Genomic DNA, 26,216 nt, shown 5'->3' with positions numbered 1-26,216 from the left:
TTTCTTGTTTGTATATTTTTATTTTTATTTCTTTTTAAATCATAAAATTGTTTCGTTGAACTACTTTTTTTCACATAAGATTTGATTAAGCTTTTTATGTTGAGCAAATTCTATGTGTGGCCATGGTAAATCAAACCACTGTTGTGTTTTGGTATATCCAAGGTTGCCCGTCACAGGTCTCCGGCCTAAATGCAGATACCGTGGAATTGTTTTTTTGTTTTTAATTAATTGGAGAAATAATGAGCTGATGAATTAAGACTTTTGATTCAGTAGATTTTTTTTTTTTTTAAATTATAGTAATAAACTACTTTTAATTGTCATTATTCTATGTATTATTTCTAGAAATTAATTAAAATTACTAATCATGCCAAACGTTGGTCTGTACTTGTTTGTGGTGAATGAGAACATTATATTTTACAGTACTGCATCTAATAATCAGGCTTATATTCATTGCCTACCATCTATTTTGGTGTTATGCTGAGTGTGTATGTTGCCACTTTCTACAACTAATTGTCTGGGTATAGGGCGCCACCAAGTGGTAGATTTTGATAAATAACTCCCAGGGTTTAAATTTTGGGGATTTTTTTTGCATGGGAAATTACTCGTCTAATGATATTCCATCATATATAAGATCAACAAGAACTTTATTAAACCTTCTTATTTCTCTTAAGGTCTCATGCCACTAATTAACCAATCAATTTAAATGCCTAGCAAGAACCAATGAAATTTTTTAAATATTATTTTTCTCAGGTGCTCCCTGTTTGAGGGCGTAATCACCTGGGTCAGAGGTGAGACCAACATGAGGTCTTTTGTTTACTACTTAGCGGCTGTGTACCTGTGGGTTTATTCTGTGTGTTAATAGATGTTCTAATCTTGGTGTTTTTCCAGTGATTTCTCTTGGTGCAATCCAAATACAGTAGGTGTGTCTTGTTTACCTGAGATTTGCAAGAGTTTGAGCTGGCCAACATGTTAGTTTTTTTCATATGGTTGATTACTGGCATGTTGGTTTCCCATTTTTGAGCCATATTTTCAACTTTCTTCGTCATTTTCATATAGCAATCTCGTCATATGTTAACATTGTCGTCTATGGAAATTCAATTAGTGGTATGAGCCCTTCAGGAACCCTTGCAACACACCAGCATTTAGCTCCATGAGCCGCGCCACTTACCATGGTTAATTTCGTCTGCCACGTCAAACAGGAGCGCATTAAATGGGTCAATAAATCGATTTCCTGCATCGCCTGGTTCATCGCTGGCGGTTGCCATGACTATATCACCGGACAGAAAAATTAGTGAGGCTAATAATCGCGATAGTTATTCCCTGTCAGGTTTTAACTTCTTTTTCCGTCCGCCATGATTTAATGTATATTTCGCCCTCTATCGGTGTTGACACGCTCAGTTGTTTAGGTCGGCAATATAAGGGATTGGTCAGTTACTTCGGCCTAGGGGGGGTCGGCAGATTCCATTTTGCCAGCTCTAAATCTCAGTCGACCCACCCCCTATCAAATAAAAAAAGTGGGTGACCTCCCCCCCCCAACATTATATTATTATGTGCTTATGAAAACAAAGGAAACTTTGATTTTGCTTAAATTTGTGTTGGATTTTGGTATTTTACAGAGCAAAATATGCATATTTAAAAGTTAAAAAAACAAAAAAACTATTTATTCATTTTTTCATCATTTATTTTAATTTATATAACAGCATTTTCACAAATTTAACTTTTTTGATTTGCCGAACAAAAACTGTCACTGCTCTTTGTACTAATTGCTGTGTTGTCTTTCCGTCTCCTGTTATAATTGGATAAATCCAGTAAATATCTTATACAATGGTGACTTCAGACTTTAAATAAAATAATCTGATATCAGCAGCACATGGACTTGGGATGTGTTTAAAACTTAACTGTATAATTGGGGTTCTAGCCGCATTGCATAATCTGTTAGTTATTTGGCAACTTTAACCTCAAAATATTTTGCCTATAATATTTTTTGCATCAACAAATTTATAGGTAATAGTTAATATTAAGAACACATTTGTACAATTAACTTTTTTATCATTTGTTTTGAAATACAATTTAAAAAAATATATGCATGAGCGCGTGTGTGAATTCTGGAAAACATGATATCAAAAACAAGGTTTCCCTATTCACACAATCAAAAACAGGGTAACCCCCCCCCTACTGATCCACCTACCCCCCCCCAGGCCGAAGTAACTGACCAATCCCTAATGATTGAAATAAGACATACATGTATTGTCTATTTTTGTTGATTTTGGATTTTAAAAAGAAAGTGTTTCAAAGAATATTATTATGTATGTTGTATTGATATTATAGTGTACATTTTGTAGTTAGTCTGGGGGAGATCTATTATATGATACGATTTTGTTAATTAGTCCGTATCAACAAGAATAAAGAATTTTGGTGTGTAAATCTGAAATATAATTCCTTAGAATATAGCAAAATATAGCAGTGGCTCACAAACACCACGTCTGAACAAAAACACGCCCAAAGTTCACTGTAAAACGTATCTGGAAACACTGGTGACGAGCAAAAGCACCGCGAAGAAAACCCATTTAAAGCACGGTGGTCGTCGCGCAGTGCGTGTTTGAATTTCATGAAAATAAACAATGTATTTTACACGCGTTGTATACGTCGCTATGAGTCACATATCGAACAGGACATCATGGAGGTAAAACAGAAATAACCTACATGATTAAACACAGTCAATAGACACCTGGATGGTAATTCAAGCAATAAAACAAAACCAACATCGCAGGATGGTGAATAAGAAGTTTCTCGAAATGCTGATTGATGTGAAAATATTCACTTGCGCACCGGTAAGGGAAGTACAAATAAAACTGGGTGAATGTGCAAAACAACACCAAATGGCAACCCATGCACCTGCACTTGAAATTATCACCTAATTACTAAAGCCGGGGAGTCGTTACCTGCGCCTTAGCGTGTCATTGTTTACGAACAAGCGTCTACCCATGAGCCTTTGCGTTTTTAGCGTGTGTTGTTATCGTCCCTTGGGACTCAATTCCCGCGCATACTCACCACCCATATTAACCATACAAAGGAAACTTTATTTGTTACTCCAAGTGGGTTTTTATTATTAGGGGCATGCGTTATTCAGAACAGGGACGGACGCCAGGCATACGTGACCCACAATCGAACGCACTAATGACGTCAATGTAAAAGTTCTCTCGCATATTCGTACATAAAATATTTCCGTTGTACTGATGACGTCATGTCCAATGATTGTATCACTCACTGTGGGGGAAATCCCGGGGGAAAAGATAAATATATTTACGGATATAGTAATGCACGACTTCTCGCCATCTGCATGATTTCCCATTCCGCTGTCCCGTCTAACCGAGGTACTCTGTATGAAGGACAAGTTTTGTCACATTTTCTGACGTTATCTTGTACAGTTGTGTACATTTTGTTAACCTTGTTTCGTTTCAGCTTGCAGCTGTCGCAATTACATGACCTTTCCCATGCATGTAGATTGCATAAGACTGGTCATTTTCGTTGGCTTTGGGATGCAGGACAATCTGATTTCGTGAAAGTATGAAAAGACCCCCCCTCCCCCCCCCCCAAAAAAAAAATGGTGTCCCCCTTCAAATCATCTGAAAATACAGTGACCCCCAAGAAATTTTGATCTATTGGTATATTACTGGTAGCTTCGAGGAGAGCAGCTTTCGCAGTGAGTAGGGCTTTGTCACAGTAACTGATTTTTTCATCGGAGTTAAGAATTAATGTCATTGTGATGTGTTGAATCAGGAACACACAAAACATCAAAGAAACCAGAGAGCTTTCAAACTTAACTTCTTGTTTATTACTCAGTTACACCAACAGCACTACTTTTTTACATATCAATACACTCGGGTTATCAGGTGACATATCACACCATTACAAAAATATGTATTCTGACGCATGCAATAAAGTAGTCCCAAAAACGTCACACTCCTCCGCCCTTACAAAGTCAGAAACTGGTTTCTGAATAAAATGGTAAGGGTACAGGAAGTAAACAGCTAATATCAAATCATGCTATAGCGTAACAGAATGCATAATATTTTCAATAAAATCTAACTTACAATAGTACAAGCCGGTAGGCTGGTTGGCGATCCGCTCCGCTCAAAAACAAGCAACATGTTTTTGGCTGTTTCCATGGTGTGACATAAACGTGAAGCTAACATCGGTTTATAACTAATACGAAGTTCGCAAACACCATTCAGTCTTTAGAAGTCACTTAGTTAATTGCTAGGACGTATTCTGCTTTTACATTTATTATTTCCAACCGTTTTGCGATAGCATTTTCTAGAATGAAGCGTTTCCTGTAAATGCTGGAAAGCAAAATAATGAAATAACGAAATGATAAATATTTGCCTAAAGTACAGTGTGTTGACCTTCATAATAATATACTTCATAATGCAAAACACTAGTCACGGTGAGTTATTTAAATATACGACTCCTAATCGAAAAATATGACCACAGTCCAGAATTTCAGACGGATATTAAGCAATGTAAGAGCATATCAGAAGCATTTACTCTAAAATGTTAAAAAAAAAATGCAGTCAAAAGTCAAGAATGCCAGCAAATAAAGAACTCTGTTCCACAATCCTTTGTGCGCGTTATTACGGACACGCGCAAAAAACTGTACCACGCTTGTCAATCAAATCTGGGTCAAATATACAGTACGCTACTTACTATCTTACCACATATTGTTTAGTAGTGGAGTGTTCGGTGACCATTGAATTAGCCTCGTGATTCATATTTTATGTGTATTAATTTATTCATCAATTTTCGTGACTGACAGTACTGCCCAAATTTTAGTCAGAAAAATGCAACTGGTGAAACAGAAGAGCATCGCCAGGCGATGGACGCAGGGCTCTTTGGCAATGACCGCATAGAGGTCAAAATACGCGTTCTATTTTTACGCGTTAAATTTGGCTCTTCCATTTCGCCCCCTCCGGAATGTTCTACTTTCGCAGCCTAATCGCACGTTTTTCGAAAAACGTTGAAAAAACACAAGAATTAGTAGAAATGTTCCTGTTTTGGGCGGATTATTGATAGAGAATAATGTCTTTATTACAAAAATGCTGAAAAACCGTGAGTTGTTGCCTTAATTATTTTTTTATTGGCGAAAAACTGCAAACTCAACGGCAAATTTGGTTGCACAATTTCCCTTTATCATATACACCCAGCGACACCGATGCCAGCTGACTGTGTACAAAACTGGTTGGAGGTAATACATTTGGGGCGAAAGTATTCAAAAATCAGTTTTTGGATGTTGCAATGGCAGTGGTGGGTCAGGATTTTTTTCCAATTTGTGACGGCACGACCTACCTGTGAAGTATGAACAAAACCAGTCGAGCCATTGCTGGTGAAAAGTTACCCCAACTTTGGGGCAAAATTTCTCGGTAATGAAAACAGATATCAAAAATTCAAATAGTAACTTTGTGCCCACACTCAAGCTGAGTAGAATGAGCTATGTCTGAAGTGTTTTATCCCAAATTTGTAGGAGGAGATACATTTGGCGCGAAGCTATGCAAAAACCAGACCAAAAATTTTTTTCAGATTTTTCCTTATAACTAGGGTGAAGGTGTGACCTACCTGCTAAGTTTGAAAGAAATCGGCCAAGCCAAAAAAATCACAGAAGAAATCATACGTGAAAACACTGGAAATGTACACACACAGACACACACACACACAAAACGACAAAAGTGATTATAAGGGCAATCCTAGCTGAGCGGATCGCCAAAAACTGTAACACAACACTACAAATCTTTGTTTGCTTTTCGCACAACCTAACTTGCCCAAGCACAGGATAAACCATCGGCATTAATGTTATCTATGCCTTTACGATGTACAATATCGAAAGAGTATTCTTGTAATATCAGACTCCATTGTAATAACCTCTGATTCTTATCCTTCATGAGTCCTAACCAACGTAATGTTTGGTGGTCAGTTTGAACAGTAAAATGCCTACCAAACACATAATGATGTAATACTTGTATGGCCCAAACAATACCTAAACACTCTCGCTCTATAGTGGAATAGTTTATCTCCCTTGGAACCAGCTTTCTACTTAGATAAGCTATAGGATGTATTTGGCCATCATTATTCACCTGGCTAAGCACAGCACCAAGTCCTGTGTTGCTTGCATTTACTTGGATGATGAATGGTTCACTAAAGTCTGGATTTTGTAGTACTGGGTAGGTCGTCAACGCTCGTTTGAGTCCAATGTACTTTCATGGGTACTCCTTTCTTTGTTAGGTCTGTCAAGGGGATCACAATATCTGAAAACTCAGGTATAAATCGCCTGTAATACCCTACCAGACCAATGTATGATCGAACATCGGTTTTTGTGACAGGTTGCGGAAAATCTTCAACAGCTTGTATCTTACTTTGTTGAGGTTTTACGTTTCCACCTCCAACAATATGGCCCAGAATTGCGATTTCAGGAACGTATTGTCAATCCTGCTTCTTTCACTTTAGCTAGTAGCTGTTTCAGATGCGCAATATGATCTGACCAGGTCATATGAGCGATGTTGATGTCATCAAAATATGCATTTGCATAATTTTGATCTGCTAGAATCATTTGCATAAGGCGAAACTGTGTCACTTTGTTCAATTCTCTATTGTTCACACAGAATCACCAAGTCTCATCCTTTTTCTTGACAAGTACAACTGGAGCAGCATATGGGCTACTAGACTTTTCTATTATTCCAGCTGCTAACATCGAGCTCAGTTCTTTCAGGGATTCCGGAATTCTATACGGTCTTTGATATATAGTTCGTTCTTGTGTAGTGACCGAATAGTGAAGAGATCACTATATTTCTCTAACAGTGTATTTACTTCTTGTTTCTGTTCTGATGTTAATCCTTTGTGCAGTTCAACATCTTTTCAAGTTTAGTTTGATGCCATTAACTGACAGACAGACATCTCAACTGGTAAACTTTCTGTAAAGTTCTCATCTTCTTTTACTCTGACTAGGAAGGCTGTACCTTCTCCTGAGAACCATTTTCGTAGCATATTCACATGATACACTTTTTGCATCTTTTGTTGCCCATCTCTACTTCATAGTCTATCGGAGACACTTTTCTGGTTATCTTGTATGGCCCTTGCCACTGCGCTTGTATTTTGTTGGTAGGCGATGGTAACAAGATTAGCACTTTAATGCTTTTGTGAGGTTCTGCTGAGCTAGATCTGACTTTTGTGCTAACTTATCAATTGTTTCAACTACAAATTGTACCATATTTTCTCCAGGTGGTAGTTCACCTGTCCACGATTCTCTCATAACTGCTAATGTCCTCTCACTTGCCGACCATAGAGCAGTTCAAACGGTGCAAAGCCTGTGGATGCTTGAGGCACTTCTCTATAGGTAAACAACAAGTATGGAATATATCTGTCCCAACTGTCTGGGTTTGTACTCACAAACTTTTTCAACATGGACTTCAAAGTACCATTTAAATTCTTTACCAGACCATTTGCCATGGGATGGTAAGGCGATGTTTTCATCTTTTCAACTTACACAAGTCTTTCATTAAATGTGATAGAAAGTGTGTGCCTTGATCCGATAATGTCTCCTTCGGTATTCCAACTCGACTAAACACAGTCACCAGTTCCTCAGCAATATATTCAGCTTCTAAGGTAGGTACCAGTATAGCCTCAGGGTATCTAGTAGCGTAATCGTATATGGTTAAACTTATCGATTGCCACGCTTTGTGCGGGGTAGTAGACCAATCATGTATATGGCTATGCGCTGGAAAGGTGTTTCTAACACAGGCAACGGGATGAGTTTAGCTTTAACGCCAACCTTTTTATTTGCAGCCTTCTGACATGCCTCACATGTGCAACAATATTTGGCCACATCCATAAAGATTCCTGGCCAATAGTAGTGTTGAAGTAGCCTTCTTTTAGTTTTCTCCACACCTAAATGACCTGCAAGTGGTATGTCATGTGCTAAGCATCAAAGAGTTTGTCGACAACGTTGAGGTATGACCAACTGGTGTAGTATTGTACAAGTTTTAGACCTTAGAGTCCACTCTCTATATAGTAAACCATCTTCCCAATAAAACAAGCATCTTCAGTTGCAGCCTGCTTTGAAGCAACAGCCAGTCTACGCGGTCCTGATAAAGTAGTACAAGATGTCTGTAATTCTTTCAGTTCTGTCGGACCTATATCAAACACAACTATCTCTTCCTCTTGTGTTATTTACATATTGTGCATACTGTCTTCAGGTACATGTTCAGTATTAACGGGTTCAGCAGTTGTTTGCGCTTCCGCATTTCTCTCCTCAAATAAACTAGGTAAGACTTATTCTTCAAGCTGTACCACACTTTCACCTGCTGTACTATCTTCAGGTTTATCATTGTTCTGTGTATTTTGTATAGGAAACTCAACTACTTCAACATCAGTTGACTTGGGCAGTACACCAGTTTTCTGCACGTCAATCAGTTCCTCACGCAACCTTTCTTTTTGTCGTCGCGCCTGACTACACATCACCAGTAGTGCACGCGAGCACCATTCGTCATCTGTTTCCTCAATGTCATTAGGCAGAGTTTCTAATACAGCAGCAACAATTTTTCCATCATAACAAACACTCTTTACACTGACAACAACCATTGGTAGTACTTTGGAACTACCATCAGCAAATTCTATGTTTACAAACTGATTTACTAAATAAGCTTCAGAGGATACAAAAGCAGAGTGAACAATCGTTTGATCACATCCAGTGTCTCTTATTATACTGACTGCTTGACCATCCATTATTCCTGGGTGTCTATGTCGGTTACCTCTCTGTTTTGTCTTTACATGTTCTTTGGTATTTGGAACTTCTGCGGATGACAATGCAACGCTTTCTGACGTTCTGCACCATTTTCGTATTAGGACAGGCATTCGCTTTATATCCTGGGATATGACAAGTATAACATGTAAGAATGGGCTTTGGTTTTGCTTGTGTTTGTTCAGTTGACTTATCTGTTTGTTGATTGTCTGTTTTCTTGTTATCATTGAAACGCCAATTGCTACGTTCTTGTTTCTTGCGGGTTTCCAAATAATGATCTGCCATCTCGACTAAGTCATCAGTATTTTTAGGCTTCCTTTCCCTAAGCCAAATTAAACTTGCAGATATGGAGGGGTCTGTTCCAACAGTTGTTCCACCAGGATCCAGTCTTTCATTTTCTCAAAAATACTACTCCCTGAGCATCCAAGCAATGATCAATGTATCCATTTCTCCATTCACCATATGAATAATTTTTCTGCTTTCTGGTGGTTCTGAATTTCACACGATATGCCTCACCAGTAAGTTCATATCATTTCAAGATCACTTTACGAACTTCCTTATAGTCTTCACTTTTGGATAAGGAATTTTAAAGTATGCATCAAGAGTCTTTCCTGACAGAAGTCTCTGTCTTTGTATTTTTGAGATGTTCTGTTTGTAATCTCAAGTTGAAATTCTTGTCGCTGACTTCCCTGTCTTTCTTCCAGCTGTCTAATATGCAGATCATGTTCATGTCGCTCCCGCTCGAGTAGCAACACGTGTTGATTCTGTACACCAGGTGGTTGTACCGTTGGATCAGGATTCTGTTCACCAAGTTGTATTAAAGCTTCAGCCACATCCTGCTCACGATCTTGACGAGCTGCCATCTTAGCTGTCAGTACAGCTACAAGCTTATCCAAGACAGATAGTCCACTCTAACTCAATAGCTAAAACTATAGGCAATCTACCAAAACTAAATATCTACACAGTATACCCACAGTACTAAATACTGAATATTAACAGAATTTGCAAATACTAACAGTAACAGTCTACTCGCACTGTAAATCTGTTTCAAATTCACGCCACAACGTAAATCAATGACAGTTAATATGCACTTCGAATCATTCGTTAATGTCAGTTCAGCTCTCCTTTCAGCTCTCAATAACCAATTATTTTATCGTTATCTTAAATAACTCACGACTGGTGATATTGACATTTAAGAGTTACAAATAGTTCATATACCAGGCCATGTTATATTTGAATAGTAACACATGCTTGTGAGGGTAAAATCACGATTTGTTGCCTTCCCAAGAGATGGCGGTCATGACCATATTATTGATGATACCAGAGCGGAAGGCGAGGGCATCATCAATATTATGGTCATGACCATTAAATTGACCATGACCATTTATAGTCATAACATTAAAAGAAGGTTCATGAAGTTAAATATTTGTGTGCAATAACAAATTTTCTTTAAATATTGTGTCTGTTTAAACAAATAGTATGTTTTTTTCTGTGCATAACAAAATTGACAGGCCCCTTCCCAGGCAATGTAAAAAGGCACCCCCCCCTTTTTATTCAATTTTAAAATAGCTTGGTCCTCCTGATTTCCCTCGGCACCCCCTACCGGAGAACATAACCAATCCCTAATTATGGTTACCAGTGTATTTGACTTCCATTAATTGAATGACTTTCAGATAGAGGCTTGGCCAACACCATTTGAAGAAAGGGTTCAGTTTGTTTAATTTGGATCAAATCCATTTTGTGAGTGGTAACAACTACAAATGTGATAATATTATCTCTGGGTGGTTCCAAGAAAAGAAGTGATAACATTATCCCTTAGTGGTTCCAACTACAAAGGTGATAATATTATCTCTGTGTGGTACCAAGAAAAGAAGGGATAACATTATCCCTGAGTTGTTCCAACTACAAAGGTGATAACATCATCTCTGGGTGGTTCCAAGAAAAGAAGGGATAACATTATCCCTGAGTGGTACCAACTACAAAGGTGATAATATTATCTCTGGGTGGTTCCAAGAAAAGAAGGGATACCATTATCCCTGAGTGGTACCAACTACAAAAGTGATAACATCATCTCTGGGTGGTTCCAAGAAAAGAAGGGATAACATTATCCCTGAGTTGTTCCAACTACAAAGGTGATAATATTATCTCTGGGTGGTTCCAAGAAAAGAAGGGATACCATTATCCCTGAGTGGTACCAACTACAAAGGTGATAATATTATCTCTGGGTGGTTCCAAGAAAAAAAGGGATAACATTATCCCTGAGTGGTACCAACTACAAAGGTGATAATATTTTCTCCGGGTGGGTCCAAGAAAAGAAGGGATAACATTATCCCTGAGTGGTACCAACTACAAAAGTGATAATACTAGTAATATCCATGAGTGGTCCCAACAACAAGGGAGATTAAAAACACAGGTATCAACATATTGTAACTTTATCTATATTATTTGTTTTTCAATTGAACACAGTCAAATGCTGTCATAGGTGGCGGTACGAAATAGTACATGGAGGGGCGAGATCTGCTCACCAACCTCGCGCCAAAAGCGCGACCTTACTCGGGGGGGGGGGGGGTCCGGGCCATGCCTTCTTTAAAAAAAATTAAATTTAGACCCTCTGAAACGCTATTTCCTGCATTTTGAGGGGCGACCGCCCCTCTGTTCCCCCTGGGCCACCGCCATTGTGGATAACTTGTCACACAAAATGAACAACAACAATAACGATAATATCTGGAACTTCTTTTCCCAAAACCTCACTTATCGACTGCCAACTTCATTCGGTTGACGAGTTTATCTCGCTTCATGCCGTCGTTGTCTGCTACATGAGAACGTCACATTCTTTAAACAACACGAAGCTGTATGTCCAGGCACATACAGTACATCGCTGAGTACATCGTTGACACCCACATAAGAACAAACACGTGTTTCAGACAGGCCACTATCACGAGTATGTGTAATTATTAAGAATAACAACAGTCTCATATCTCCAATTAGAACGATGACATGGCCGATATATTTGCGTTTGAACGTTTTATCGGACTCGGCGTGCCGATTTACCAACAGCAGCGTGCTTAATATATAATATAATAACAATAATTACGACGATTACTCGTGATAGTGCGTACAATGCCCGCCGAAAGCCCGCCACATACTATCTTACGTCCTGACCATTTAAACGCATCTTAAGCAGCGTGCGTGGCTCTACGTCTATGAATGCACGGTTTTTAGTCAAGATGTAGTCAGATGTGACCAGATTTCAAGATTCAGCACATTTGAACGTCTCATGCATGTAATACTTGTAGTTTATATGTGATGATGCATCGTCAAATTTGAAAAGCCAAAACATACGATCAAAACATTATTGCTTTGAACTCACTGTAACCGTCATTGGTGAATATACACCGTGTGATCATTTCGTCCGCTCAGGTGTTACTAGTAGTGGATATGTTTAATATGTTCTCTGTTTTGACCACAATATTATTAAATAAAAGCAAAAGTTTTAGGTAGATCAATAATTTTATAAAGTAAATTCTTCTGTATACAATTCTGGATAGAGTCTATGACTGTTCAGGTTATAGGATTTACCGCCCTAATAGAAGAAGTATATCCCGACAATTTTAATCGGTTCAGAAGGTCAATACACTGGTAAATGTTTACGGGTACGTGACCGCCCAAGCTATATTGCTTCAGTTTTGATACTTAATTCTGAGCAAACATGAAACTTATCAAGATGAGCAAGTAATCTGTTTTCTGATGCAACACCTTCCAAGAAACACGACAAATCGTCTGCAAAAGCTGAAAATTCAATATTACAGTCATTTTATTCTACAATTCCATGGACAGGGTCGTCCATTCTTAGTGACACCAAGAGCAACTCCAGAGATAAAATAAAGAGAGCGGGTGAAACCTGGTCCCCTGTTTTACATCCCTTTCTATATCAAAATACCCAGTGATAAGGCAATGGTTTTTGATAAGCTTGAGGCATCGCAATAACAATTATGTAAAGAATTTGGTGCCTAAAAAAAAGCTTGTTGAAAATCTATAGCTATTTCAGTCAACCGTATATTGGATGATACTACATATAAGCCGAAGCTTTCTGTGCGATTTTTGTTTATTTAAGCAACAGTAGCTCAATATAGTTTAGAATAATTTATTAAAGTATCACGAACGGCCGTCGCGTGCGTTTGACTTTGTATGAATTGTTCGACATAATAATAATAATGTTTATTCAACCGTTGTATCGGCAGCATGAAAACAGTGATACATATATTTAAATTTCATTCATCATTTCTTTTCTATATTGCCATAAATCAGTTACATATTTCCTAATTAAAGCTGATGAGGTATTTCCCACATTTTCATTTATGTTCCATAGTGTATCACCAAAAAGGAAATTGAACCTATAATTCAACCCCCCTGAAAGAAAACTATTCATTAGTAATGAAGATTCAACATTGTTTCTCAGTGAGGTTTCTAATGCTAAATAAAATTCCTTTCTAATATGATTAGATGACGTACAAAGATAAAGAAAGTGGTAAATGTCTTCTTTGCCCTGATTGCAGACTCCACAAATTCCATTACCCCTGTAATTTTTCCATCCCATTTTGTTACCTTCAAGATCTAAAGAGTTTGGCCTAGTTTTAAAGACAAGGGAGAATACCATGATGATCATAAAGATCCATTATGTAATTTTCTTTTTTAATGTTTCTTTTAATCCAACAGTAGTGTTTTAATGATTTCATCCTTCCTAAATTTTGTGTAAACATGTTTATTTCATTTTCTTTACTGATTTTGATAAAACTTCTTATCCATTTTGGATTTGGGGGTATTTCATTTCCATAGATATGATCCATGCCATTAGTCACTAGAATGTTTTCTACATATTTAGGCCAATTCCAAGCCAGTTTAACTTTGTTTTTATACTGAGTATTCATTTCTTTAAAAACTATTTTAGTCCATCTATTGTTTTTCATTTTCTGAAGTCTATCCAGGTATTGAATCCGCACTTTATCTTGGATGTAATTCAAGTCTTCCCATCCTAAGTCCCCCAACACTGCAGGTCCTGCCACATTTCTGTTTACTTTGAATAAAAATTTCCCAAATTGGTACTGAATACTTTGTAATTTCTTTTTAAACTCTCTGCTATCCTGAAACCATATTCCACACCCATAATTCATTGATGGCATGATTATGCTATGCCATAACACATCACCATACTCAAATCGATTAAAACTGTTGTGTTGGTTAATTATTGATTTGCCATATGCTAAGATTGTCATTCCTTTTTTATAAACTTCAGTAAATTGTGTATCATCATTCAATGTTTTTGATATGGTTATGCCTAAATATTTGTACGTTTTACTTTCTTTTAATGTCAAGTTTCCTAGTTTCCAAATTGTGTCCTTTTTGTGGAGTTTCTTGCCAAAATACATTATCTGTGACTTGGATTGGTTATAACTGAGTTTCCATTTACTAGCGCACTGAGCTGCTATATCAAGCATACTTTGAAGTTCACTTGCATCATTTGCTATTAAAGCTACATCATCTGCCCAAAAAAGTCCTGGAATTATTTGTGTTCCTATCCTCACCCCTAGTTTTGATTCAAATAACATTTTTGCAAATTCATTTATATAAATTGAGAAGAGTAGGGGGCTTAAAACGCATGTTTTCTCATGCTGTTTACTCGTAATGGAATCGCCTCCCACCGATCGAACAAGATAACGCAATGTTATCTAATCAAATAATAGTATACACCCATAACTTAATCATAATTAGGGCTCACAATAGATCATCACGATAACGTGCGTGTCCGGGTACATTTGACACTATATATGAAGTAACAAGAGCGAGCATCACTATTTCCAGCCTTCGGCACTGCTATATACCTACCATCAAAATGAAGTACCCTATAGTCGCATTTCTATTGTCGCTTTTTTTCGTGGCAACCTGTGCATATGTAGGTAGGTTCGACAAACTAATATACTTTCACATTGCTTGTGTGTGAATGAGTATTTTGTGTGTGCATTGCAGCCTTGTTAGCCATGCTAGCTTGTTGGGATTATACATACATTCGCTGAAATGTCGATGGCTGCCCGTCTGGCCATATGCTACGTTTTTGCACACAAGTGCAAAATATAAATGTTGATTCAACCATTTAGGTTTACCGCAAGATAAATTTAAATTGCGCATTGTCCAACAAGTATTTTTTAAATACTAGATGCAAATGTTTCTACCTGCATCGTTAAGAATGATACTGATGAGAAACCTTTTTACACTGGAGATTACATTATCAGTATTCTGCCGACAATATATCTGCCGAGTACTACAATACATATATTTTTTCCAACTCCAACAAAGCATCAGCATTTCCCATGGAATAAATTGTGCCTTTGCTGAATGATTTATATCTTTATTTGTATGAAGAATAATTTCTGGAAAAAAACCCTAAAAGAATGCAAATTCTTTCATATTCATATACATTGACGATATTAGTGACGATATTCTCATAATACAATTACACAGTTACAAAGATGATCTCAGCTTAGCATCAATGTCAGTTGTCTGATGTAAAGCTCATGTTTAATATAGAAGCCTTTTGGTAATCACTCGGAATGATACCCCTGGCGTCACTTCATATTCATATTTGCATTGTTCTTCTCAATTGAATCTTTGTTTCGTGGAACTGGTGTGTGCTTGTTTTTCGTCACCTGAATACTCGTGACCGGGAAGACCTGTATGTCTTTAGGGGAGACATGACTTGTAGCATGACTTGATATTGTACATTTGTGCAGTGTAGTGTGAAATGCGGCCAACTTTGACCTGCAAATCCTAGCTAATCCTGCCATCGAACTATACTGTTTTAATAAATCAAATACATTAGAAAATCGTCTAATGTCTTTGTTTAATAAAGACTTTGTCTCTTATTTTTCCATGGTTTAACAAGATTCAGTGTCGTGCATCACACTAGTTCTGTCCATCAATTTTCAATGTCCAAAAGCGGTGTTTTGACTTGTGCGTAATGTAGGAATATATATACATACCAACTGTTTTTTTTTCAGTTCGTCATAAACATTGGATCTTAAATGCATCAAATTGGCATGCTAGAAATGCTCAGCAGTGGTGAAGCCTGTAGATGAACAGTTGAAAAAAGTTTCGCATATTTCTGACTTGTTCATATGACACCACGTGACCGAACCTTGTTAAGTTGCCATGTCACTCGAAATACATACATTGATTGGAAACCTGTTTAAATGAGTCCTCCCTCTATTTATAAGTGAAACCACGTGATATCGTGACGTCACTACGACGCCTAGCATCAGTCAACGTGGTTGGTCAGAACTTAATAACATGCCAAATAAGGAGTCCTAGACAGTCGTGTTGACATTTGACATGGGGCACATAAAAGTGTGAAAATGGTCCAGGCTTAAACAATACATTAGAAAATTACGTATTAAAATAATAATAATAATGATAATAATTTTATTCAACACGAAAATCCACTACAGAGAGTAATTTTATGATTGTAAAACAAAAACAGAAGTAATACTTCACGCAACTAATATCACGGATAGCACATTAAATACATATAATTATAGAACGAGGAAAAAACATAAGCTAATACTATTGTTTAGGACAAAGCAAAACTAAAGTACAGTTCACTCCACCAAAATCACGAATATAGGTGTTGGAATGTGGAGATTAAAGTATTATTGCATGGGAAAGTTAAGACGTACTAACATATACAATTGAATGCAATTGCCATGTCATACGTACATGCGAGTAGCACACCAGATTGGTGACAGCTGTTAACTAACTGTAACGCATATTCATCGAAGTTTTGCGATGTTACAAATTTGGCATTCCACGTCAGATGGCCAGATCATGGCGACTAATGTACTTAATAGTATTCTTATCCAGACTAAACATTTTGTTAAAACTAGGTGTGATTTTTCTAGGATGTTTAGAAACTCTGGTTCTCGGAGTACACACATTGACATTACTGTATTACTGTATTAATGCGTTCTCCGTTTGTTACCCAGCCTAGATAGTTGCTGGTGTGTATCTCTGGTCTTTTCAATGCATTTGCACTAGCTGTAATACTTTGATGAGCACCACTGATGGGGATATTCAACAATGTTATATACCATTCTCTTTCACTTTCAAATTATTTGATAAATATATTAATGTTTGCTTGCCCATGTTTCATTCCGTTTGACTTAATATAATAGTAACTTTAAATCAGTCTTTGAAAAGTTGACTTGTACATGTAAACTGTGGCCTACTGTCATTTTGGTTCATTCGGTATTCCATGTCGTGCAAATTGTGACTTGCAGTGTGTTATAATAGTGTCACAAAGTAATTAGAATAGTAAATCGTTCAACTGAAAATATTGTCTCTTAGTCAGTTCAAATAACTTATCAATGCCCATTGAATGTAATGGTGATTTATGTTTGACTTTAACGGTTCAGTGAACTAAAACAATAATACTGTATGTTTGACATCAATGACATGAAGTGAGCACAATGTCCTTGCTGATTTGACTAGTATGTTGTGTAATATACTTTTCGGTTGTTTTGCTCTTGTGGAATATGTCGTCGTTTGTTTTGTGTCTTGAACTAAACAAATTCTTATACGACTTTGACATCGTGAATTGAACACCCAGTTTTATGGGTTTTTTTTGCTTTGTCTTTTTTGGAGTGAATTGTTCCCATATGGGCAAACCTGTATCATTTCTTGGTTGAAAAACAACAACTTACTGATACACAATCTAATACGAACATTTCAAACCAACTTTAAAGGTGCACACCAAAATCATTTTTATAACTTTATTGGAGGTTTGGAATTATATGGAATATTTTCAGCCTATTATTGCTACTTTAACGTGTCAAAGAGAGGATGATGTAAATTTTCAATTAAAAATATATTGACAGTATTAAATGACTTTCAACAGAGCACAGCATAATATCTCACACTACACCAGTGGAATATCACTTCTTCGAAGATGAAATTACTTGGAGTGAAGCACAAACCCACTGCAAGTCAATTGGCGGGGACTTGGTTAGAATATACGACCAGACAACGAACGATTTGATTATGGCGCATATCAATGCATCAGATATCGGAGCAAACATTGATAGTGGATTTTGGATTGGTTACAATGACCAAAGAGTAGAAGGAACCTTTGAGTGGGTATCTGGTTTCGTTTGTCCATATGAAAACTGGGGTCCCGGTGAGCCAAACAACAACGATAATCTTGATCCCAGTGGACAAGATTGTGTACAACTAAGGTGAGATCTTTAAGTTATATAACGAGTTTTTGTCTCATCATTTAATTAGTTTATTAGCTTTATTATAAAGTACATACAAGTTATTCATTAATCCGGCAAAAGATGGATCTTTTGAAAATGAGGTGTCTGGAGGAAAAATAAAAAAAAAATGCAATTTGTGTTTTCTCCAAACATGCCAAAAAAGTTATTAATATCACCAAATTTGACATCCTGTTTTTTTTTTGCACTATGCAGAGCCGCCCTTCTTTTTCCATTAGAATTTTGTTGCACTCACAGGAAAACAATTTCATTCGATGGCTATGCAACAGTGGCCGACATTTTGCCCACATTTCAACTAACATTCCGTTTTCACGATTTTGTGCCAGGCCAATTGGTTGTTAGTTGATTTAGAAATCACGTTGGAGTGATACCATAATAATGTTTACTAGTATATTTAGCATTTGCAGGGCAAAATATAAGGCGCAATTGTGTATGGGTATAATTATTCTATGAGGATATAATGTATTATTATTTACATTGATCATAAATATTAATGATTTTAACGTTAAAAATACATAATATATATTCTATTGATACTTGATACTGGAAGTATAATGTTATTATGTAATTTCTGAAATTAATCAACCCCCAATTGAATTGGTTTAAACGACAAAATATGGGTTGCTCTTATAACCAATCAATGCAAATCTGATGCGTTTTTTAGGCACATCATTTTACGTGAAAACAAACATAAATTATACAATTAGAATTTACTATCACATGATTATTAGACAACAATGACAAGACATTACTTCAACAAAACATCACTAAAATAGTGAATATTTTTTAACATTTCTATAATTGAAGAATCCTCCAGTTAATAATCGTTCAGACACTCTCCAATATTCAAATAACTACACCCTTTACGTCATTAACAGTAACTTATACGTCATTATAAATTATGTCTACAGGAAAGATACTGCACAGTGGGATGACGAATACTGCGGAGAAATTAGAGACAAAGCGTTTATTTGTGAGGTGGAAGGTAACGTTAAATTTAATACAGTATCAGGGGGAAATTCTTGTACTCTCGGGTTCTCCACACTTGTCAGGGGGGAATCTCGTCTCGTCTCGTCTCTATATCTCGTCCCCTTGAGGTGCGGGATCGGGAAAGTCACTTATACTTTACAGTCAAATAAGGCACACACAACGAAATACGTTTCAGCTCTCGTCTTAGTCGGTCAATCGAGCACTCTATAAGACACGGCGCCCTGGGAAAAAATCCCCAAGACTATCGCAAGGCTGACCCAAGACTCTTAGACTGCGTCAAGGCTCGCCCCAAGGCTCTCCAGGACTGGACTCTCAGACTCGTCTATCGTGCTGTGCTCCCCAAGACCAACTCAAACTCTCTTTATTCATTTTCAAAACTCTAACCAATTACGAAGCAGTAAAAAGACTCTAGGGCGTAACCTTCAATCATAAAGCCAATCACACTAAGCACTGAATACGTCATATCTTTTGATTAATCGTTCACTACATTAATAACTATGGATACCAACTGTCAGAATGAGTAGTCTAAATAGCGGCGGTTATCTGGTAATTAGTTCCAAATCACTGAGCCAAGTTCCGTCCAAAACTTCAAATAGGCCTAAACAATGACAGACATTCGCTAATAATCGGCTAACAGATACGCGAAAACAAATTCATGACAACAGTATAAGTGGATATATATACCTATGCAACACCAACAATGTGTCATCAATTATTCGTAGAACCTAGAGGTAAAACACGATAACATATAAGTGCCAAACACATTAGGTTGTTTAGTTGGTGTACCTACACTATAAGAACTACATCTCACATGCACGCAGTATATACATATAATTATCAGTTTTGAAGGAGGCTGAACAGATATCAAAAACGTGTTGTGGTTCTCAAGTTCGACAATCATACTGTAAACATTTTGAAATAGCTACATATCATTTTAGCGAATTTGACTCAATGCATGAATTAACTGAATCTTAATTTAGCCAAAGTGCCAATAATCTGACTGTGAGAATATACTTTATTCTAATTAGCGACACCTTAATTTGGCGAAATTGCGGATCAGCTAAATTAGCTAAAATGACATGCTAGCTAAAAAGACATGTTTTACAGTAATCTAAACTGAGTGTTTCCGAATGTCAAGCCAATATAATGACAGTAATATCCTATTTAAAGCAATTCAGGCTGATAACGATAAGCAGAGTCAGTAATTCAATCAACGACCAGCTCTGCCTACCTTCTTTTCTACATCCATGAAGTAATTACCAGAAGCACCATTTGAATTAACCCTTCCATCAGTCTATGACTGTAAAAATGTACGACATGTCACAACTGACCAAGGTGATACCTCACTCCTCTTGATAGTTGAGATAATAAGGCATCATGTAGTCCAATTAAACTTGTCAGGTGACAAAGCCACCAGAATTCCAAAATACTTAGAAGACTTCGTCACTCTGTGACATTGTCTGAAATTTCATTTTTCAATGGTGGAATGTTCATGTTAATTTGAGATTGTGGGAAATAGAAATACCAAACCATTATGCATCTTGGTCTCGACTGTGTCCATCGTTGGTCAGTGTGATTAAACTTTTTTCCTACTGTTCACCAAATTTTAATCATTTTAATATTGACACCCAGTGCATTTGCAAACCAAATATGATTGAATTCATGGCGCCATCGGAGAAACTCTACCTAATAACCGAATGTGACTGTCTCTCCTACATGATTCTGCAAATTTTGAAAACCTTTGGGCTGTGAATATTTATTAAAAAACCAATAAAACTTGTCAACAGTAGGAAATCTGATGTACTGTAGCACCATCATTTCTTGGTAAATTGGGAAATAGCTCGGATAAGAGAGTCCATTGGAAGCGTTTTTTTATAATATCCTATTTTTTTATAAAATAAGTTACCCAATTTATCATCTGTTCTTTTTCAGTTTGTTAGGCCACCCTGACCACCAACAAAGCACACGTAGATGAGCACAGAAGTACAGCACTTAAATGAATTCCTCGTATGAGCAATTCACTGTCACATGAACTATCAATAAAAAAAACTGTTGAAACATGCTTCTTGTCATTCATTGTTATCTACTATATAGATTGAAGTACCTCAAACCAGTGAACTTTTCATTAAGACTGGTCTTCAGGTACAAGTCTAGTAAGTGTGTAAGTTCATTGGTTAGCTGCCTGGGTAGAAGTTGACGTCAGAATACGTTGTATATATTATTATGATCTAGGAAGAATACAGCGGTATGTACATAGATTGAAATGGCTATCAGACTGGGCGTGTATCAGACGTGCATATAGGTTATATGTATGTTCGGAAGATTAAGAAAAGGCAAAGCAAAGTCATACCTTATTTGTCTAAAAACAACAAATAATGTTTCCAAAGTAAATTGTTATTGCAATAACCTTATTCCGAAAGACAGCATTTATCAGGCTAACAACTTCATGCACATGCATAACTTTAGCCAATGACTAATGCCCACACACTCAACCTCCAGAGGGGCTACTATGAAAAGCCACAAGGATTATCAACTGATTTTTTTCCATGAACACAGGTGGACTTGATTCTACCTTGTACTTTTCGACCAATCAGAATGCCCCATTTCATCACTCCAACTCTCTCATCGTGAAAATGTCCAGAAATGATATTAAGCAAAGAAATATCATCAGAGTTAAAGAATTACATGCTTAAGGGTGAGAAAAACAGTGAAGATACACATGACGACCCATGCCTGTATCACCTTTGCTTTCACCAGGTTCTTTGGCAAGGTCCCACAATGTGTTACAATGAAAACTGGTGATATAGTAGAGTGCATACCAAACAACATAACGCCCACCAGGTTGCCATTTTATTCTGGTAAATAGGTCTCATAATGTTCAATGGATATAACAAAATCATGCTGTCAGATGTATATTTGAAGTTTAAACATGATTAGGCACAATCATTGAAACTAAGTGGACACAAAAGATGAATCTCTGTTTTTGAAGTAATTATGCATCATAATTTGTCAGTTAATACTACTTGTACTATATTAATCTCAAGGTCCCTTAAGAAATATGATGTGAACTATATAAAAGTATAAGATCTGTGGAATATTTGGCTTAGTTTGATAACAATTCAAAAATATAGCAAAAATATTATGACCTTACCCATTGATAGAATCTGACAAGAAAAAATACTAGCAAGATTAGAGGGGAAAGCACATAATATTTATACCGTATAATGAAAACAACATATCAATTTGCGACACTTATCTAATTGACAGATCTTGATGTTGGCTGAGATCACAAACTGGGTATGTAATATTATAAGCATGTTTTAGAAAGTAGGCATCTGTTTAGTTATCAAAGTTGTTGTGTCAAATTTTTAGCTGTTTTACATCTGTACGACCACCAATTTCATGACGTGTACATGGTATGTTTTCATAAAAAAATTGGGGAAACTTTTGTACATAGGTAGAAGTAATTTCAAGGTGATACATTTTCATTAAAACCACTGTGTTTCAATGCATACTAATTATATACAATATTCTAGTACCTATTCTAGTTTACACATAAAAATTAAGTAACCCCTTTCAGGGATTTACAATTTAAAGATTTTAAAACTGTTTATATTTATTCATCTCCTTCTCAAAGTTCTCTACTTCCCCTCTAAAAGCTTCACGCTGTCTAAGCCTTAGCATCCATGAAGCAATATTGGGATATTCCTCTGATCTGACAGGAAGTGAAGCCAATGGAAAAAAAAGCAAACGGCAGAAAACTGTAATGTCAGCAATTGTCATGTCACTTCCAACAAGGTACATTTTGTTCTGAAATGAAAGAATAGTACTATGAAATATATGTTGAAATCAACTTTTTTTATCTTCAGTGAATAGCCTTAGTACAAGTACAGATGTTTTTTACTGACAAGTTGACTTGCCAGTACATTCTATGTTGTTTTTGTTATAGATCAAGAAGGTAATTATTAAGCAAACGGATTTCCATGGTACTGGGTACTAACAAAAACATTAACCAAATATTTACGATCGCAAAGACAAATTGCATGTGAGGAATGAAATTCATGATAATACTGTAAAATCTGTATTAGAAGCTGTGGTTTCTATTAAAATGTTACAATGCAACAGAGAGGATGCGGTTTCTATTAGAACATCTCCACAAATGAGAAATTGTGATTTTTTGGTTCTCAATTGTTCAAAAAGCATGGATGCAACTTCTATTAAAAATGCAGCTTCTAGTACAGATTTTATGGTAATCCTTTAAATATCAATTGATTCATGAAATTGAAGAAGCTCACTAATAGGTATAGGCTCAATCATGTACGAGATTAGGAGAATGAAGTACTGACAAAATTGATATATTACCTTTAGATGTGATTCCAGAAACCTCAATCTTGTATTCATCAAATCATGATACATTGCTGTCATTTTCATTTTGTTTTCTGTACTTACAATAAGATGACCAAACTCTGCTGACAGAATATGCCATACTGGACTTGTTTTGCTTAGTCTGAATAACAAAACATTCACCAATGTAAAATGATACAGCTGTACAAATGTGAAACACATGAAGTATGTCAAGTAGAGTTTGTTGGGTATCACTGTGGAACACATGAAATATGTCAAGTAGAGTTTGTTGGGTATCAATGTGGAACACATGAAGTATGTCAAGTAGAATTTGTTGAGTATTAATGTTGAACACATGAAGTATGTCAAGTAGAGTTTGTTGAGTATTAATGTTGAACACATGAAGTATGTCAAGTAGAGTTTGTTGAGTATTAATGTTGAACACATGAAGTATGTCAAGTAGAGTTTGTTGAGTATCAATGTGGAACACATGAAGTATGTCAAGTAGAGTTTGTTGAGTATTAATGTTGAACACATGAAGTATGTCAAGTAGAGTTTGTTGAGTATCAATGTGGAACACATGAAGTATGTCAAGTAGAGTTTGTTGAGTATCAATGTGGAACACATGAAGTATGTCAAGTAGAGTTTGTTGAGTATTAATGTTGAACACATGAAGTATGTCAAGTAGAGTTTGTTGAGTATCAATGTGGAACACATGAAGTATGTCAAGTAGAGTTTGTTGAGTATTAATGTGGAACACATGAAGTATGTCAATTAGAGTTTGTTGAGTATTAATGTGGAACACATGATCGAAGCATGTTAATTAGAGTTTGTTGGGTATCAATGTGGAACACATGATCGAAGCATGTCAATTAGAGTTTGTTGGGTATCAATGTGGAACACATGAAGTATGTCAATTAGAGTTTGTTGAATATTAATGTGGAACACATGAAGTATGTCATGTAGAGTTTGTTGAGTATCAATGTGGAACACATGAAGTATGTCAATTAGAGTTTGTTGAGTATTAATGTGGAACACATGAAGTATGTCAATTAGAGTTTGTTGAATATTAATGTGGAACACATGAAGTATGTCATGTAGAGTTTGTTGAGTATCAATGTGGAACACATGAAGTATGTCAATTAGAGTTTGTTGAATATTAATGTGGAACACATGAAGTATGTCAATTAGAGTTTGTTGAATATTAATGTGGAACACATGAAGTATGTCAATTAGAGTTTGTTGAATATTAATGTGGAACACATGAAGTATGTCAATTAGAGTTTGTTGAATATTAATGTGGAACACATGAAGTATGTCAATTAGAGTTTGTTGAATATTAATGTGGAACACATGAAGTATGTCAATTAGAGTTTGTTGAGTATTAATGTGGAACACATGAAGTATGTCAATTAGAGTTTGTTGAATATTAATGTGGAACACATGAAGTATGTCAAGTAGAGTTTGTTGGGAATTAATGTGGAACACATGAAGTATGTCAATTAGAGTTTGTTGAGTATTAATGTGGAACACATGAAGAATGTCAAGTAGAGTTTGTTGGGTATTAATGTGGAACACATGAAGTATGTCAATTAGAGTTTGTTGAGTATAAATGTGGAACACATGAAGTATGTCAATTAGAGTTTGTTGAGTATTAATGTGGAACACATGAAGAATGTCATGAAGAGTTTGTTGAATATTAATGTGGAACACATGAAGTATGTCAATTAGAGTTTGTTGAGTATTAATGTGGAACACATGAAGTATGTCATGGAGAGTTTGTTGAATATTAATGTGGAACACATGAAGTATGTCAAGTAGAGTTTGTTGAGTATTAATGTGGAACACATGAAGTATGTCATGGAGAGTTTGTTGAATATTAATGTGGAACACATGAAGTATGTCAAGTAGAGTTTGTTGAGTATTAATGTGGAACACATGAAGTATGTCAATTAGAGTTTGTTGGGTATCAATGTGGAACACATGAAGTATGTCAAGTAGAGTTTGTTGGGTATCAATGTGGAACACATGAAGCATCATGTCAAGTAGAGTTTGTTGGGTATCAATGTGGAACACATGAAGTATGTCAAGTAGAGTTTGTTGGGTATCAATGTGGAACACATGAAGTATGTCAAGTAGAGTTTGTTGAATATTAATGTGGAACACATGAAGTATGTCAAGTAGAGTTTGTTGGGTATCAATGTGGAACACATGAAGTATGTCATGTAGAGTTTGTTGGGTATCAATGTGGAACACATGAAGTATGACTAGTAGAGTTTGTTGAGTATCAATGTGGAACACATGATCGAAGCATGTCAATTAGAGTTTGTTGAGTATCAATGTGGAACACGTGATCAAAGCATGTCAATTAGAGTTTGTTGGGTATCAATGTGGAACACATGAAGTATGTCAATTAGAGTTCGTTGGGTATCAATGTGGAACACATGAAGTATGTCAATTAGAGTTTGTTGAGTATCAATGTGGAACACATGAAGTATGTCAATTAGAGTTTGTTGGGTATCAATGTGGAACACATGAAGTATGTCAATTAGAGTTTGTTGAGTATCAATGTGGAACACATGAAGTATGTCAATTAGAGTTTGTTGGGTATCAATGTGGAACACATGAAGTATGTCAATTAGAGTTTGTTTGGTATCAATGTGGAACACATGAAGTATGTCAAGTAGAGTTTGTTGGGTATCAATGTGGAACACATGAAGTATGTCATGTAGAGTTTGTTGGGTATCAATGTGGAACACATGATCGAAGCATGT

At 36.3% G+C, this 26,216-nt stretch overlaps 2 protein-coding genes across 5 annotated transcripts in view; one reads left to right on the top strand and one right to left on the bottom strand.

The window, feature by feature from the left end:
- Nucleotides 1-784: 784 nt before the first annotated feature.
- Nucleotides 785-21,160, top strand: LOC102804751 (low affinity immunoglobulin epsilon Fc receptor-like). 3 transcript variants are annotated; one of them, XM_078011936.2, is made up of 4 exons: nucleotides 785-920; nucleotides 17,733-18,069; nucleotides 19,020-19,093; nucleotides 21,031-21,160. In XM_078011936.2, the coding sequence occupies exons 2-4, from the start codon at nucleotides 17,876-17,878 to the stop codon at nucleotides 21,036-21,038; spliced, it is 276 nt and encodes a 91-aa protein (XP_077868062.1). In that variant the 5' UTR covers nucleotides 785-920; nucleotides 17,733-17,875; the 3' UTR covers nucleotides 21,039-21,160. The 3 variants fall into 3 exon arrangements, with proteins under 3 accessions (XP_077868062.1, XP_077868063.1, XP_006820388.1); XM_078011937.2 differs by having other exon boundaries at nucleotides 793-916; XM_006820325.3 differs by lacking the exon at nucleotides 785-920 and adding an exon at nucleotides 14,646-14,742.
- A 766-nt stretch (nucleotides 21,161-21,926) lies between these two features.
- The window catches only part of LOC100378977 (uncharacterized), a 29,043-nt gene continuing 24,753 nt past the window's right edge, over nucleotides 21,927-26,216 (bottom strand). For both annotated transcript variants that reach the window (XM_002737901.4, XM_085497947.1), the window contains exons 12-13: nucleotides 23,461-23,605; nucleotides 21,927-22,908 (exon numbers count right to left, since the gene is read on the bottom strand). In XM_002737901.4, the coding sequence (XP_002737947.2) occupies nucleotides 22,699-22,908; nucleotides 23,461-23,605 (355 nt within the window). In that variant the 3' untranslated portion in view covers nucleotides 21,927-22,698. The remainder of the gene's footprint in view (nucleotides 22,909-23,460; nucleotides 23,606-26,216) is intronic.

Source organism: Saccoglossus kowalevskii, chromosome 4 (genome assembly GCF_978046115.1).
Source record: "Saccoglossus kowalevskii chromosome 4, keSacKowa6.1, whole genome shotgun sequence".
Lineage (NCBI taxonomy): Eukaryota > Metazoa > Hemichordata > Enteropneusta > Harrimaniidae > Saccoglossus > Saccoglossus kowalevskii.
The sequence above is the reverse complement of the archived record's forward strand: the minus strand, read 5'-3'. Positions and strand labels throughout refer to the sequence as shown.

Bases quoted from the DNA above. Each gene is read 5' to 3' on its own strand.
- LOC102804751 (XM_006820325.3), top strand. From the start codon at position 14,679: ATGAAGTACCCTATAGTCGCATTTCTATTGTCGCTTTTTTTCGTGGCA. The intron at 14,743-17,732 runs GTAGGTTCGACA...GACTTTCAACAG, and splicing joins GGCAACCTGTGCATATGTAG to AGCACAGCATAATATCTCAC. The intron at 18,070-19,019 runs GTGAGATCTTTA...TTATGTCTACAG, and splicing joins CAAGATTGTGTACAACTAAG to GAAAGATACTGCACAGTGGG.